Here is a 15,893-nt window from a genome sequence, read left to right on the forward strand (position 1 = left end):
TGTTGTCGACTTGCAGTGCAAATTCTCCCAATTGAATAGTAGATTGTATCATTGTGGCTGTCCTTTATAATATTTTCCTCTGCCCATATATAAACGTCTATAAACAACAACTTAAAGGTACATGGTCAATCCGCCGTCTGCATTGGCCGTGCAGCATTTACGGTGATAAGGTCTCTGCATAAGTCAGGAAGCATTTACGGTGATATGGCCTCTGCAGAAGCCAGGGCATTCATACTTCTTGTGCTTCACAGTGCAGCGCAGAGCTGTGTCAAGGAAGTGAGTTTGTTTGTTCAGGACCTCCCGCCCTCACCTACCACAAACCAATCATGTCAATGCTGAGCTATATGGAGACTCCACATAGTTAGAACTTTTGAGAGGCGCACACGATGCCCTACGAGCTCATTGGCCTCTGCATCCACCAGAGGCTCAGCAATTTCACCACAGCATCCATATGGCGCCTCCTTCCACATTTTACTGATCAAGCATAAATTGGCTCTAACAGATGCACACAAACATCAAGGTGGCTTTCCGATGGTTACAACCAATATTGGTAGTTATTTCTCGTTTGGGCTGCTATCCTACTCAAAATAAAATCAAGTTGTACGGGAAAAAAATGCATATATTGGCACCCCTGTGTCTTGAACTCACAGGTAGCTAAGATCATTGGGCCAGTAACTGGTTTTTCACCAAGACGACGAGGTGAAATATCTGTTGATGTGCTCTTGAGCAAGGCACTTAACCCTATAAGTGCTCCTGTAAATTGCCCTAGAGAAGAGCATCTGCTAAATGACTAAACTGTCATTAAAGTGTGAGCAACAATAGTGGACTCAGCAGTTCGCTTTCAAAATAAATGTAGTGGAACAGTACCACAATTGGACTATATAATGCTAAACAAGTTTGGAATTTAGTTAATTTGACACAAAAAAAGTGCATACCTGTTGAAATCGCACTGTGTGTGTATTAGACTTCAGAATTGCATTGGGGCATACTTATATGCACTGTACAGCATTATCTATGGATCTTGGGTCCTGTTCCACCCTCTACAACCACTGGGATTATTATTATTTGACCCTGTTGGTCATCTATGAATATTTGAACATCTTGGCCATGTACTGTTATAATCTTAACCCAGCACAGTCAGAAGAGGACTGGCCACCCCTCAGAGCCTGGTTCCTCTCTAGGTCTCTTCCTAGGTTCCTGTCTTTCTAGAGAGTTGTTCCTAGCCACACACTTCTACATCTGCATTGCTTGCTGTTTGGGGTTTTAGGCTCGGTTTCTGTACAGCACTTTGTGACATCGGCTGATGAAAAAGGGCTTTATAAATACATTTGATTGATATACGTAGGACACGTGACATGCCGGCAACTTTGAGAAAAAAGAGTTGTCTCGAGATGGCTATGAATATTCATACTATAAGGCTATCTTCCTTTGAATACAGGCGTCAACAACCCTCGTCGAATATTTAAAAAATTATAATAAGATGTATCCACCAATCCAAAGAAAGGATAGGCAGGGGCTCGGCAGCCCGTCGTGCCGCTTTGTGGACAACGACTTCCATTGATAGGGCGGAGAAACATGTATTTTGTTTATGTAGTCCTTATTTAACTAGGCAAATCAGTTAATAATAATTACTTATTATTTACAATGACGGCCAAACCCGGACGACGCTAGGCCAATTGTCTCTTGTCAGTATATCCATAATCATAGCCACAAATATATACTTGATCTTCTTAAGATCCGATTTGAAACCAAACCACACTGATAACCGTATGCCTTACTTTAAATTAATTGTTGTTTTCATTCATTTTAACGATTTAGCCCAATTTGGACTTTGCGGCTGTGGTAACTAGTCGATCCCATGAATCGGTGTATGTGAACGTGAGTAGATAAACATGAAAACAACGGTCAGACATATTGGACGCAGTTCCAGTGCTGCTTTAGTTATTATTATTATACCTAGGCAAACAGTTTTTATCATGACGTCAATTTAATAACCCGGAAGAAGTTCCTCACGGGGTCAGATCCATTTTCGAAGCTAAATGGTGAATTCTTGAAACACATATTTTGATAATTCAGTGGTATGTGAGTGATCGCTAAAAAGTCGTCATGTTGGTGTTTCGTTAAACGTCATAATTTATCCTTCTCTTTAACCAGACATTTGGCTTGTTAACTTAGATACTCACGTAAGTAGCTGCTGGCTAGGTTAGCTGTAACTTGCTAGCTGTCAGACAGTCTTTGTTTTGGTTTGGTTTGGTTTTTCGTAGAGAAGAATCGTCATTCTTTCATAACACATGAGTGTATCACTGGTCGTTATCCGTCTGGAGCTCGCAGACCAGTCTCTCTCTCCACGGAATTTTCAATACACCGCCGGTGAGTTTAATCATTTCAGATTTACTATCGACGTCACCAACTTGCTAGATACTAGCAGAAGCTAGTTAGCTAGCAACTGTTTATTAGCTCGTCCACAGTGACAAATTGTTTTGTTTTTTTCACTCTTTTTTTCACTCTTCCTCAGGAGTATGAGGACTAGGAGCATGAGAACTAGCTAGGCTAAAACATTTAATATTCTGAGCCTCAGCATCAGAGCAAGAAGCTCTCGCCTCTAAGGAGTAGAGACCTGCTCAGGTTACGTTTTCTGGAACACATTTGGCTCAGAGTAACTTCAGTGACTCAGCCATTATGGCAAATTATCTACACACATACACGCACTGTTTTGGATGATGATAATAGGTATTGTATCGTTCCATAAGTTGATGCTTTGTGTTTGTCTAGTCTCCCTCTTTCTACCTGTCCCTCTCTTTGCCCCTGTAGCTGAGGATATGTCAGAGGAGGATTTGCAGGAGAAAGCTCTGGGCTCAGCCAGGCTTTCTCTGAGTGGGAAGACCGAGCTGGAGAGAGCAGCAGTCCTACACCAGCACATCGGCAGCAGAGCCATGGGAGACATGGTCATCGAGACCATCGCGCCCAACCCTGGTAAAAAATGAGGGTGTATAGCTATATGGATTACATATTTAATTAATGCAATTATGTACACACACCAATGTATTATTGATTGTTGGGGTTTAATAATGCTGTAATAAATTGAGTGTTTTTTTAATAAGGGTTGGGATGTGTTATGACATTCTGAGATTTCATAAAGAAAATACAGCTGTGAATATCCGTCTGTCAGTCTTCGGGAACAGAAGTCTCTAGTTAAACCTCATCTCTCCTCTGTAGATAAAGGAAAGGTTGAGCAGACTGGGGCAGAGGGAGAGGAGGGTGGAGGAGCCCGCCCTCTAGAGAATCAACCAGACGAGAGAGACCCTAATGAGGGCGCTACAGAGGACAGTGCCGATGGCACAGAGACGGCTCCAGACTCGCCCTCCAAGCATCTTCCAGACCAGATCTCCTTCTTCAGTGGAAACCCCTCAGTGGAGATAGTCCACGGCATCATGCACCTCTACAAGACCAAGTGAGTCTCAACTGCTATATGCAACACTCAGTCGAAAACCCTTGGCTTTATATTTCAATAACATTTCAGTCATTTAGTAGACTAGCTCAGTTGGTAGAGCATGGCGCTGGCCATGTCAGGATAGTGGGTTTGGGACCACCCATATGTAAAATGTATGTGCGCATGACTAAGTCCCATCGGATAAAAGCAGCTGCTAAATGTTGTGTGTGTGTGTGTGTATATATACAAACATACAGTAGAAATCGTAATTTTACATACACTTAGGTTGGAGTCATTAAAACTCGTTTTTCAACCACTCCACAAATTTCTTGTTAACAAACTGTAGTTTTGGCAAGTCGGTTAGGACATCTACTTTGTGCATGTGTAACAGTATAGCTTCGTACCTCTCCTCGCCCCTACCTGGGCTTGAACCAGGGACCCTCTGCACACATCAACAACTGACTCCCACGAAACATTGTTATCCATCGCTCCACAAAAGCCGCGGCCCTTCAGAGCAAGGGGAACCACTAATTCAAGGTCTGAGGGAGTGATGTCACCAATTGAAACGCTATTAGCGCGCACCACTGCTAAATAGCTAGCCATTTCACACCGGTTACACATGACACAAGTAATTTTTCCAACTATTGTTTACGGACAGATTATTTCACTTATAATTCACTGTATCACAATTCCAGAGGGTCAGAAGTTTACATACATTAAGGTGACTGTGCCTTTTAAACAGCTTGGAAAATTCCAGAAAATGATGTCATGGCTTTAGAAGCTTCAAAAATGCTAATTGAGATAATTTGAGTCAATTGGAGGTGTACCTGTGGATGTATTTCAAGGCATACCTTCAAAGTCAGTGCCTCTTTGCTTGACATCATGGGAAAATCAAAAGAAGTCAGTCAAGACCTCAGAAAAGAAATTGTAGACCTCCACAAGTCTGGTTCAACCTTGCCTGAAGGTACCACATTCATCTGTACAAACAGTAGTACGCAAGTATAAACACCATGGGACCATGCAGCCGTCATACCGCTCAGGAAGGAGACGCTTTCTGTCTCCTAGAGATGAATGTACTTTGGTGAGAAAAGTTCAAATCAATCCCAGAACAACAGCAAAGCACCTTGTGAAGATGCTGGAGGAAACCGGCACAAAAGTATCTATATCAACAGTAAAACAAGTCCTATATCGACATAACCTGAAAGGCCGCTCAGCAATGAAAAAGCCACTGCTCCAAAACCAACATAAAAAAGCCAGACAACAGTTTGCAACTGCACATGGGGACAAAGATCATACTTTTTGGAAAAATGTCCACTGGTCTGATGAAAAAAATATAATTGTTTGGCCATAATGACCATCATTATTATACAGAAGTATTCAGACCCTTTACTTAGTACTTTGTTGATGCACCTTTGGCGGCGATTACAGCCTCGAGTCTTCTTGGGTGTGACGCTACAAGCTTGGCACACCTGTATTTGGGGAGGAACTCCCCATTCTTTTCTGCAGATCCTTTCAAGCTCTGTCAGGTTGGATGGGGAGTGTCACTGCACAGCTATTTTCAGGTCCTTGCAGAGATATTCATTCTGGTTCAAGTCCAGGCTCTTGGCTGGGCCACTCAAGGACATTCAGAGACTTGTACTGAATCCACTTCTATGTTGTCTTGGCTGTGTACTTAGTTGTTGTCCTGTTGGAAGGTGAACCTTCGTCCCAGTCTGAGGTCCTGAGCACTCTGGAGCAGGTTTTCATCAAGGATCTCTCTGTACTTTGCTCTGTTCATCTTTCCCTCAATCTTGACTAGTCTCCCAGTCCTTGCCACTGAAAAGCATCCCCACAATATGATGCTGCCACCATGTTTCACCGTAGGCATGGTACCAGGTTTCCTCCAGATGTGACGCTTGGCATTCAGGACAAAGAGTTCAATCTTGGTTTCATCAGACCAGAGATTCTTGTTTCTCATGGTCTGAGAGTCCTTTAGGTGCCTTTTGGCAAACTCCAAATGGGCTGTCATTTGCCTTTTACTGAAGAGTGGCTTCCATCTGGTCACACTACAATAAAGGCCTGATTGGTGGAGTGCAGCAGAGGTGGTTGTCCTTCTGGAAGTTTCTCCCATCTCCACAGAGGAACTCTGTGTAGACAGGTGTGTGTGTGCCTTTCCAAATAATGTCCAGTCAATTGAATTTACCACAGGTGGACTCCAATCAAGTTGTAGAAACATCTAAAGGATGAGCAATAGAAACACGATGGACCAGAGCTCAATTTTGAGTCTCAGAGCTGAACACTTATGTCAATGTATTTTTAAAAATGCACTGTGTATACATGCATACATACTAAACAAAAATATAAACGCAACATGTAAGGTGTTGCTCCCATGTTTCATGAGCTGAAATAGAAGATCCCAGAAATGTTCCATACAAGCTTCCATAAAAGCTTATTTCGCTCAAATTTTGTGATCAATTTAGTTTGCATCCCTGTTAGTGGGCCTTTCTCCTTTGCCAAGATACATACACCTGACAGGTGTGGCATATCAATAAGCTGATTAAACAGCATGATCATTACACAGGTGCATTTTTTGCTGGGCACAATAAAAGGCCACTCTAGAATGTGCAGTTTTGATACACAACACAATGCCAAAGATGTCTCAAGTTTTGAGGAAGCGTGCAATTGGAATGATGACTGCAGGAATGTCCACCAGAGCTGTTGCCAGAGAAATTAATCTCAATTTCTCTACCATAATCCGCCTCCGTTGTTTTAGAGAATTTGGCAGTATATCCAACTGGCTTCACAACCGCAGACCACGTGTAACCACGCCAGCCCAGGACCTCCACAACCGGCTTTTTCACCTGCGGGATTGTCCGAGACCAGACAGCCGGACAGCTGATGAAATTGAGGGTTTGCACAACCAAAGAATTTCTGCACAAACCATCTGCGTGCTCGTCGTCCTCACCAGGGTCTTGAACTGACTGCAGTTTGGCGTGTCGTAACCGACTTCAGTGGGCAAATACTCCCCTTCAATAGCCACTGGCACGCTGGAGAAGTGTGCTCTTCAAGGATGAATACCGGTTTCAACTGTACTGGGCAGTTGTGTGAGCGAGCGGTTTGCTGAGTTGCCCCATGGTGGGGTTATGGTATGGGCAGGCGTAAGCTACAAACAAGGAACACAATTGTATTTTATCGATGGCAATTTGAATGCACAGAGATAACGGGATAAGATCCTGAAGCCCATTGTCGTGCCATTCATCACCGCCATCACCTCATGTTTCAGCATTGTAATGCACGGCCCCATGTTGATCTGTACACAATTCCTGGATGCTGAACAGGTCCCAGTTCTTCCATGGCCTGCATACTCACCATGCTTGTCACCCATTGAGCATGTTTGGAATGCTCTGGATCGATGGCGTGTTCCAGTTACCGCCAATATCCAGCAACTTCATACTGCCATTTGATTTTAAAAAATCTAAATACATTAATTTATGAATATTGGAAAGGGTAAACATGAATATAGAAAAGCCAATTTTTGATTTGGCAAATTCACAGACCACAATCAACAGCCTGATCAACTCTGATGGAGATGCGTTGCATAAGGCAAATGGTGGCCACACCAGTTACTGACTGGTTTTCTGATCCATGCCGATATATATATATATATATATCTATATATATATCTTTTTGTGAAGAATCAACAACAAGTGGGACACAATCATGAAGTGGAATGACATTTATTGAATATTTCAAACTTTTTTAACAAATAAAAAACTGAAATTGGGCGTGCAAAATTATTCAGCCCCCTTAAGTTAATACTTTGTAGCGCCACCTTTTGCTGCGATTACAGCTGTAAGTCGCTTGGGGTATGTCTCTATCAGTTTTGCACGTCGAGAGACTGAAATTTTTTCCCATTCCTCCTTGCAAAACAGCTCGAGCTCAGTGAGGTTGGATGGAGAGCATTTGTGAACAGCAGTTTTCAGTTCTTTCCACAGATTCTCAATTGGATTCAGGTCTAGACTTTGACTTGGCCATTCTAACACCTGGATATGTTTATTTTTGAACCATTCCATTGTAGATTTTGCTTTATGTTTTGGATCATTGTCTTGTTGGAAGACAAATCTTCGTCCCAGTCTCAGGTCTTTTGCAGACTCCATCAGGTTTTCTTCCAGAATGGTCCTGTATTTGGCTCCATCCATCATCCCATCAATTTTAACCATCTTCCCTGTCCCTGCTGAAGAAAAGCAGGCCCAAACCATGATGCTGCCACCACCATGTTTGACAGTGGAGATGGTGTGTTCAGGGTGATGAGCTGTGTTGCTTTTACGCCAAACATAAAGTTTTGCATTGTTGCCAAAAAGTTCAATTTTGGTTTCATCTGACCAGAGCACCTTCTTCAACATGTTTGGTGTGTCTCCCAGGTGGCTTGTGGCAAACTTTAAACAACACTTTTTATGGATATCTTTAAGAAATGGCTTTCTTCTTGCCACTCTTCCATAAAGGCCAGATTTGTGCAATATACGACTGATTGTTGTCCTATGGACAGAGTCTTCCACCTCAGCTGTAGATCTCTGCAGTTCATCCAGAGTGATCATGGGCCTCTTGGCTGCATCTCTGATCAGTCTTCTCCTTGTATGAGCTGAAAGTTTAGAGGGACGGCCAGTTGGTAGATTTGCAGTGGTCTGATACTCCTTCCATTTCAATATTATCGCTTGCACAGTGCTCCTTGGGATGTTTAAAGCTTGGGAAATCTTTTTGTATCCAAATCCGGCTTTAAACTTCTTCACAACAGTATCTCGGACCTGCCTGGTGTGTTCCTTGTTCTTCATGATGCTCTCTGCGCTTTTAACGGACCTCTGAGACTATCACAGTGCAGGTGCATTTATACGGAGACTTGATTACACACAGGTGGATTGTATTTATCATCATTAGTCATTTAGGTCAACATTGGATCATTCAGAGATCCTCACTGAACTTCTGGAGAGAGTTTGCTGCACTGAAAGTAAAGGGGCTGAATAATTTTGCACTCCCAATTTTTCAGTTTTTGATTTGTTAAAAAAGTTTGAAATATCCAATAAATGTCGTTCCACTTCATGATTGTGTCCCACTTGTTGTTGATTCTTCACAAAAAAATACAGTTTTATATCTTTATGTTTGAAGCCTGAAATGTGGCTAAAGGTCACAAAGTTCAAGGGGGCCGAATACTTTCGCAAGGCACTGTATATAACAGTTGCATATCTGTTTTCCCAGTCATGTGAAATCCATACATTAGAGCCTAATGAATCTACTTAAATTGACAGATTTTTAAATGTAACTCAGTAAAATCTTTGAAGTTGTTGCGTTTTTATATTTTTGCTCAGTGTACATGCATACATAGTCTTCCCTTTGACTACAGTATACCAAAGATGATATGATTTATTGAAGAGGTATCTCACTGGTATTGAGACAATTTGGTTTCCCCTGTCTGTCCCCTCGCAGCAAGATGACATCCCTGACGGAGGACGTGCGTCGCAGTGCCATGCTGTGTATCCTGACCGTCCCCTCCACCATGACCAGTCACGACCTCATGAAGTTTGTGGCACCTTTTTATGACGTCATGGAGCACATGAAGATCATACGAGACCCCACCCCTAACCAGTACATGGTGCTGATTAAGTTCAGTAGCCAGGTGAGATGAGTATGGTCATAGAACACTGCGTTTGTTGTAATTTAAGGTCTGCTTATAAACTGTGTAATTATTTACTCGGGTCTCTCTCTCTCACCTTTCTTCTACCCCCCCCCCCCTTCCAGGCTGACGCAGATAGTTTCTACACAGCGTGTAATGGCCGTACGTTCAACTCCATAGAGGATGCAGTCTGCCAGCTGGTCTATGTTGAGAGAGCCGAGGTCATCAAGTCTGAGCAGGTGCCGTATGTACACTAGTCCTTTTGAAGACTGTCTTAGCAGTGTACCTACAGGATATGGATTATAATAACCTTTCCCACCCTCAGGGCGCCAGTCTTCCAGTGATGGAGCTGACAGAGCTTCCTAAGTGTACCGTGTGTCTGGAGAGGATGGACGAGTCAGTGAACGGGGTTCTCACCACACTCTGTAACCACAGCTTCCACAGCCTGTGTCTGCAACGCTGGGAGGACGCCTCGTGAGTACTTGGGCCTGATTCAACTCGCAACTAGGGCCGGGACGATACCAGTATCACTATTTTTTTCCCATGGCAAAAATGAATACGCAACATAATGACGTTTGTTGCCAACATTAGGGCTGTTTTCGTGTTTTGTTTCCTTGCCGGGATACTAACGAGTATCGCGATACTGGTATCATCCCGGCCCTACTCACAACATGGCCTTGTTTTTCTTTCTCCATCATTCCTCTCTCTCTGGCCAGTGAATCACCGTCATATGCTGCTGTTTTAACCCTGTTTTTTGAATGGGTCCTTTTTTGACACCACATTTGAACAATATGGCATTGTGTTTTAGCATGGAGACAAAAAAAGTGGTAGCTGGTAGTTTTGATGTGTGTTTAAAGGTGTTGACTGGTCTGTTCCAGGTGTCCTGTGTGTCGGTACTGCCAGACCCCAGAGCCTGTAGAGGAGAACAAGTGCTTTGAATGTGGCGTACAGGAAGTAAACCTTATTTACATACTAAAATGACATACATTTACATAACTCTAAAGGTACTCCTGTCATTTACAGTTGCTATTGGTGTAAAAAAAATAGCACGGTTCATGTTTTCCCTCCTACGCCCCTCCCCCTGGTTCATGGTTTCCCTCCTACGCCCCTCCCTCTCCAGAACCTGTGGATCTGTCTGATCTGTGGTCATATTGGCTGTGGTCGCTACGTCAGTCGTCATGCCTACAAACACTTTGAAGAGACGCAACACACGTACGCCATGCAGCTCACTAACCACCGTGTCTGGGACTATGCTGGAGGTACAGCAGACTGTGGGGAGTTCAGACTTCTGTGTTTTTAAACGCCAATGTGTATAAAACGCTGTGTGTAGCATTGCTAAGGTGCTTAACTGATTGTGCGTGTGTGTTGTAGATAACTACGTTCACAGGCTGGTGGCCAGTAAGACTGATGGGAAGATGGTTCAGTACGGGTGTGAAGGAGAAACCTGCCATGAGGAGAAGATAGACGCCCTGCAATTAGAGGTGTGTGTGTGTGCTTCTGGTTTTACTATCCTTGTGGGGACGAGAAGTCCTCACAAGGACAGTAAAACAAGGAACGGACGGGGGGGGGGCATTTTGCCGGTTCCCACAAGGAAAAAGGCTATTTTAGGTGGGCCAAACTTTTTGGGGGGCCCACGACCCCATTTTGTTATCTGACAAGTATTGCGAACACAACCATGTGGGAAAAAAGTATGTAATCAACAGCCAATGTTAACTTTTATTTTGGACTATGGCAGTCAATTGAACAGAATTTCTGATGGTCTTCTCAACTCACCATCACATACTTTTAATGTGGGGCTATGACAGTCAATTTCAAATGAGTCTGACATAATGTCTCTTATCTCACCACCACTAATGAGGTGGGTGTGCTTGATGCATGTCGAGTCAGAGCTTCTCGACGTCAGGGGGCGTGGTTGACAGTTACTGTTACCGTCCTACTCTAAGGGAGATGGCTGGGAATTCACTTTGAGTCAGGAATCAAAACTCCTCCGTGGTGACCCGTGAATGCGCGGTCTGCAGCATTCCGTCACAATGACAGCTCGATCAGCTGTTCGATTTCACTTACCGCCATGTCGACTGAGCCAGGATCACAGTCAAATGGATTGGAAAGTAGGTCCCAAAGTGCTCTTCCAAGCGTTGGAGGTGAGCAGTCATCACTGGTGTGGGACACCTACTGATGCTCTTTTCTGTTGGAAACCTGCACAGCCGAGGGAAGGGGGCACATGGTTCGCTTTTGAAAGACTCTCTAATAAGAATTCTTAGTTTACAAATCAAAGTTACCTGCTGCAGTGTATCTCCGAGTTCTGTGCTCGGCTTTTGTCCCGCCAGTTGCTCTCGGTGCGACCTACAATGCGTCCATATGGCAGAGGGAGACACAGGCCTGCCAGCCTTCCCGCCATAGATGGAGCTCCATCTGTGAAAAGGCCCACCGTTTGATCCTGTGGAATAAGTATTCATCAATATAGCCATGCAACACACGGATCATCCTCTGTGCCCTATTTCATGCTCGGGAATCATGAGACAGAACAGTATGTCCTGGTGAATAGCATCCCTCGAACAAAAGTCAATGCATAGGCATCTCGGGCCTCAAAGCTAACGTTCATTTGGCGAACGTATGCTGGGGAGTTTGAGTCGTTCAGTCAGTTATTTCTTGCTTGCTATCAATAGCATCAATTCCTAGTTTAACAGGGATATCTGACAAAGGTATCGATGTGATTTTCTGTGCCTCTGCCTCCCCACATATTGGTTTCACCATATCAATTGAGGCCAGTAATATCAAAGCCTCTGTAATAGTGTGTGGTTTCATATCCTAGCGGGTCTAGCCTTTCATCATGGGAATGAGTCGAGCCTTTTTCCCTGATCTAAGGGCACGCTGAATAGTTTTCATTTAGATTTTGAAGGTTAACCACGTTACAATGATTTTGAGATACTAAGACGATATAATATATATTGTTTTGTGTATAATTTTGGTAATTTTCCTTCAACTACACTAGTCATATCAGGCAACCTCTAGTTTGAGAACCACTGGTTTAGGGGTTAGGTTAAGTGTTAGGATTTTGAACGGGAATCCCACAAGGATAGTAAAACAAGGTTGTGTGTGTGACACCCTATTTTTCATTCTAATGTAATGACATCAACTTACAGTTTGATGTCTTATATAATGTGGCACAAAAAGTGTGACCTATTGTTAGTTAACACACGTGTTAAAGAAGATTTGTCTCCCCCAGAATGATCTTTCCTCTTCCTGCAGTATTCTTACCTGCTAACGAGTCAACTGGAGTCCCAGCGCATTTACTGGGAGAATAAGATAGTTCACCTGGAGAAGGACACAGCGGAGGAGGTAGGAATCAATGCTGCATGTCTATCTGTCCATTCACCTAAGTGCCTGATACAGTGTGGACATGTGTTCGGAGTGTGTGTGTGTGTACGCATCTGCCCAACTGAATGTGTGGTTCATGTATGCTTGGTGTGTGCGTATGCTCATGCCCTGTGTGTTTTTTAGATCAACAACATGAAGGCCAAGTTTAAGGAGACCATCGATCGCTGTGATAACCTGGAGCGTCGGCTGGGAGAGCTGGCCAAGGACAAGCAGAGCATGGACAAGAAGTAGGTGGAGCCTCTCACACTGCAGCTGTCAATCAGCCTGACACAGTAGGATTTTAGAATCAGTAGAATCTGCTTGTGGATTGCAGGTACATAGTCATGCTGTACATGATCATTCTCTCTATAAAGTAGTAGGGAGAAAGGAGAGAAGTTGTTATTGAGAATCTGTGTGTCTTGGTAGCACCATCTACCTGTAGGTGGTAGGTACATATTCATGCTGTGTGTCGTGCCCCCCCCCCCCCCAGGTGTGGTCAGCTGTCGACCCGTGTGACAAAGCTTGGTCATGAGCTGAAGGAGGAACAGGAGATGAACCGCTGTCTGAGAGCCAATCAGGTTCAACTACAGGCCCAGCTGGCCGAGGAGGAACGCAAGGCGAGAGAGACGGGTGAGTCAGAGGGAGACTGGAGCCCTACTTTGTGGACATAATCTTTATCTAGGAGTGTAATGGATGACAATATCTAAATGACAAGTCCATCCTATCTCCCTCCTCCAGGCGAGCGTAAGGACGGGGTGATAGCCGAGCTCCAGGAGCAGCTGAGAGATGTCATGTTTTACCTGGAGACTCAGCAGCAGATAGAAGGTCTTCCTCCAGAGACCAGAACTGAGATACAGGAAGGAAGCATCAACATCGGCGCAGCAGCCACTCCCGCCCCAGGACCCTCCGCCATAGGCAGAGGCCGCAGGGGGCGGTCCAAAAGGGGGAAGTAGAGCGGACACAACTAGGAAGTGGAGAGAGGAAGGGATGCCGGAAGTGACCCACAAAAATGACATTGTTGAAGTGTGTGAGAGTGCGTGCGCGTTTTTGTGCCTTTGTGTGTGCCTGTGTTTGTGCTTTGCAAAAGGACCCTGGCTCCTTAGACACTATTTGTAGATGAAGAGGTCAGATGTTAGGTGTATATCTCTGCTTTAAGGCGCCCACTTTGCTGAATTAAAAAAATGATTGATTTGAAAGAGTTTTGCTCTTCTTCCTCGTTACATAATTTTTTGGGGTTGAACTGCTTGTTTACGTCCTTACAGGAGGAGAGATTAATAAGGAAGTGAGTAAACCAGACAGTATAGAGAGAAAGAAAATACCTCATGTTTGAATATGCAGGCTTTTCCAAATTTAAAATCAGTCAATTTTTGTATGTACAGGTATGTGTGTTACTACAGTTTACATGAGTTGTTTAGAAGGTGTTCTGGATCAGTGGGAAGTTCACTACCAGCTGGTTCTCCGCACTTTTGTCATTTGTTTTGTCCAACATCTGATTCATCTGATCTCATGAAATGTCATGACTAAGTCCTATTGTGAGAATGGGGTTTCTGCTGGGGTTTTTTTTCTCTTCATTTTGATAATTTTAATGTGTCAGAACTGAAGATCTGAGATTTTAGTCAAGTGTTGAACTGTTTAATTTCTCAATTTACAAATGACCTGTGTCAGACCTATAGACCGGCACAGGATTATGTGGCTGATGCTTTGGCATTCCTACACAACTGAGATGTGCATCTGTACAATCTAGAATATATAATACCAGGGTTTGACATCAAGTGTTGCCCTATTTCCTTGGGCAAGTGACTTTAGCAGTCACGTAAGTTGAGCCTGCACTGAGGTTTCCCCATTGGGCAGGTGAATTTATTTTGTTTGTTGATATTGTGTGAAAATAACCAAACTGCAAATAATTCCAGTAGCCTAAAACTGATCTTTCTGGTTCCTCCCGATTGTTTAAGTGAAAGACAGACAATTTATCGTATTTATAGTCAGGCAAGTTTAGCCAGCCTCGTATTTTTTTGAAAATACAAAAAATTCCAGTACTGATCTTTGATTCCTCCCCTATGTGTAGGGGAAATGCAGGCAATTCATGGCACTTCTGCATGTAAATAGCAAATAAAAACATTTGGGGCAAGTAATAAGAATCTTCGAACAAGTGCCTAGCAGATTTATGTAAATCCCTGTAATGCAGTACAATACTCTACAAATACAGTCTACATCAGCTTCACTCCTGTTTCCATGCACCTATATGTATGCGATCACCATATTCTTCACTAACAACCCACCTCGGTCAAGCATGAAAAAGCACTCTTGCCTCTATACTGACCATTATGAGCTGTTTGTGTTCCTTGTTTATGTTCCTGTTTGTGTTGCATTGCTAAAAGCCTTCCAGTATGTTCTGTTCGGGCACAGCTTTCCACTAGTTTAGCATCAACATTGTTAAAAGCATGGTGTCCAGGTCAACATAGACATTCAAACGGTACACAGCTGCATACCACCTTTTATTTTAGCAGTTTAAGTTTTCACTGTGTTTTGTATTCATGTTGTTAAAGCTCTCAATAAATGAGCTTACTATTTGTACTCTGGGTGAGGGTGTTTGTTCAGTAATGTGCAGTTCTAGCTCAGTTGAGTATTGAATGCTGTTGCTTTAAGTAGGTTGTTAGGGAACAAAATTAAATGTTGGTTCTGGTGTCATACTTTGTATTCCATGTTATAGAGAAGAACACGATATATGATATGATACACTTTATTGTCCCTGAGGGGAAATTTTACTTGGACAATAGAGCAGCACTATCTTCCACACACTGAGCGTACAAAACATTAGGAACACTCTCCTAATATTGAGTTTTGCCCTCAGAACAGCCTCAATTTGTTGGGGCACGGACGCTACAAGGGTCACGCATTCCACTCCAATGCTTCCCTCAGTTGTGTCAAGTTGGCTGGATGTCCTTTGGATGGTGGACCATTCCCGACACGCGAGGTAAACTGTCGAGCGAGAAAAACCCGGCAGTGTTGCAGTTCTTGACACACAAACTGATGTGCCTGGCACCTAAGACCATACCCCGTTCAAAGGCACTTAGATATTTTGTCTTGCTCATCTTGTCTTGCACACATATGCAATCCATGTCCCAAGGTTTAAACACCCTTCTTTAACCCGTCTCCCCTTCATCTACACTGATTTGAAGTGGATATAACAAGTGACATCAACAAAGGATCATATCTTTCACCTGGTCAGTCTGTCATGGAAAGAGCAAGAGTTCTTAATGTTTTGTACACTCAGTGTAGAGACACACCATATATACAAAAGTATGTGAATATCATTCAAATGAGTGGATTTGGCTATTTCAGCCACACCCGTTGCTGACAGGTGTATCAAATCGAGCACACAGCCATACAATCTCCATACACAAACATTGGCAGTTGAATGGCCTTACTGAAGAGCTCAGTGACTTTTAACACGGCACTGTC

At 43.5% G+C, this 15,893-nt stretch overlaps 1 protein-coding gene across 2 annotated transcripts; it reads left to right on the forward strand.

Moving 5' to 3' along the window:
• The first annotated feature begins 1,886 nt into the window (after positions 1 to 1,886).
• On the forward strand, positions 1,887 to 15,005 carry brap (BRCA1 associated protein). 2 transcript variants are annotated; one of them, XM_064942288.1, is made up of 13 exons: positions 1,887 to 2,370; positions 2,812 to 2,973; positions 3,217 to 3,451; positions 8,888 to 9,077; positions 9,200 to 9,313; positions 9,400 to 9,548; positions 9,953 to 10,028; positions 10,195 to 10,333; positions 10,446 to 10,555; positions 12,324 to 12,413; positions 12,576 to 12,679; positions 12,922 to 13,061; positions 13,170 to 15,005. In XM_064942288.1, exons 1-13 carry the CDS (start codon positions 2,292 to 2,294, stop codon positions 13,382 to 13,384), a joined length of 1,803 nt encoding a protein of 600 aa, XP_064798360.1. In that variant the 5' UTR covers positions 1,887 to 2,291; the 3' UTR covers positions 13,385 to 15,005. The 2 variants fall into 2 exon arrangements, with proteins under 2 accessions (XP_064798360.1, XP_064798361.1); XM_064942289.1 differs by lacking the exon at positions 1,887 to 2,370 and adding an exon at positions 2,418 to 2,730.
• Positions 15,006 to 15,893: the final 888 nt, after the last annotated feature.

Source organism: Oncorhynchus masou, chromosome 28 (assembly GCF_036934945.1).
Source record: "Oncorhynchus masou masou isolate Uvic2021 chromosome 28, UVic_Omas_1.1, whole genome shotgun sequence".
NCBI classification, from domain to species: Eukaryota; Metazoa; Chordata; class Actinopteri; order Salmoniformes; family Salmonidae; genus Oncorhynchus; species Oncorhynchus masou.

Coding starts and splice junctions, on each gene's coding strand:
- brap (XM_064942288.1), top strand. CDS start 2,292: ATGAGTGTATCACTGGTCGTTATCCGTCTGGAGCTCGCAGACCAGTCT. Junction 10,029..10,194: donor TTGAATGTGGCGTACAGGAA/GTAAACCTTATT, acceptor CTCCCTCTCCAG/AACCTGTGGATCTGTCTGAT. Junction 10,556..12,323: donor TAGACGCCCTGCAATTAGAG/GTGTGTGTGTGT, acceptor CTCTTCCTGCAG/TATTCTTACCTGCTAACGAG.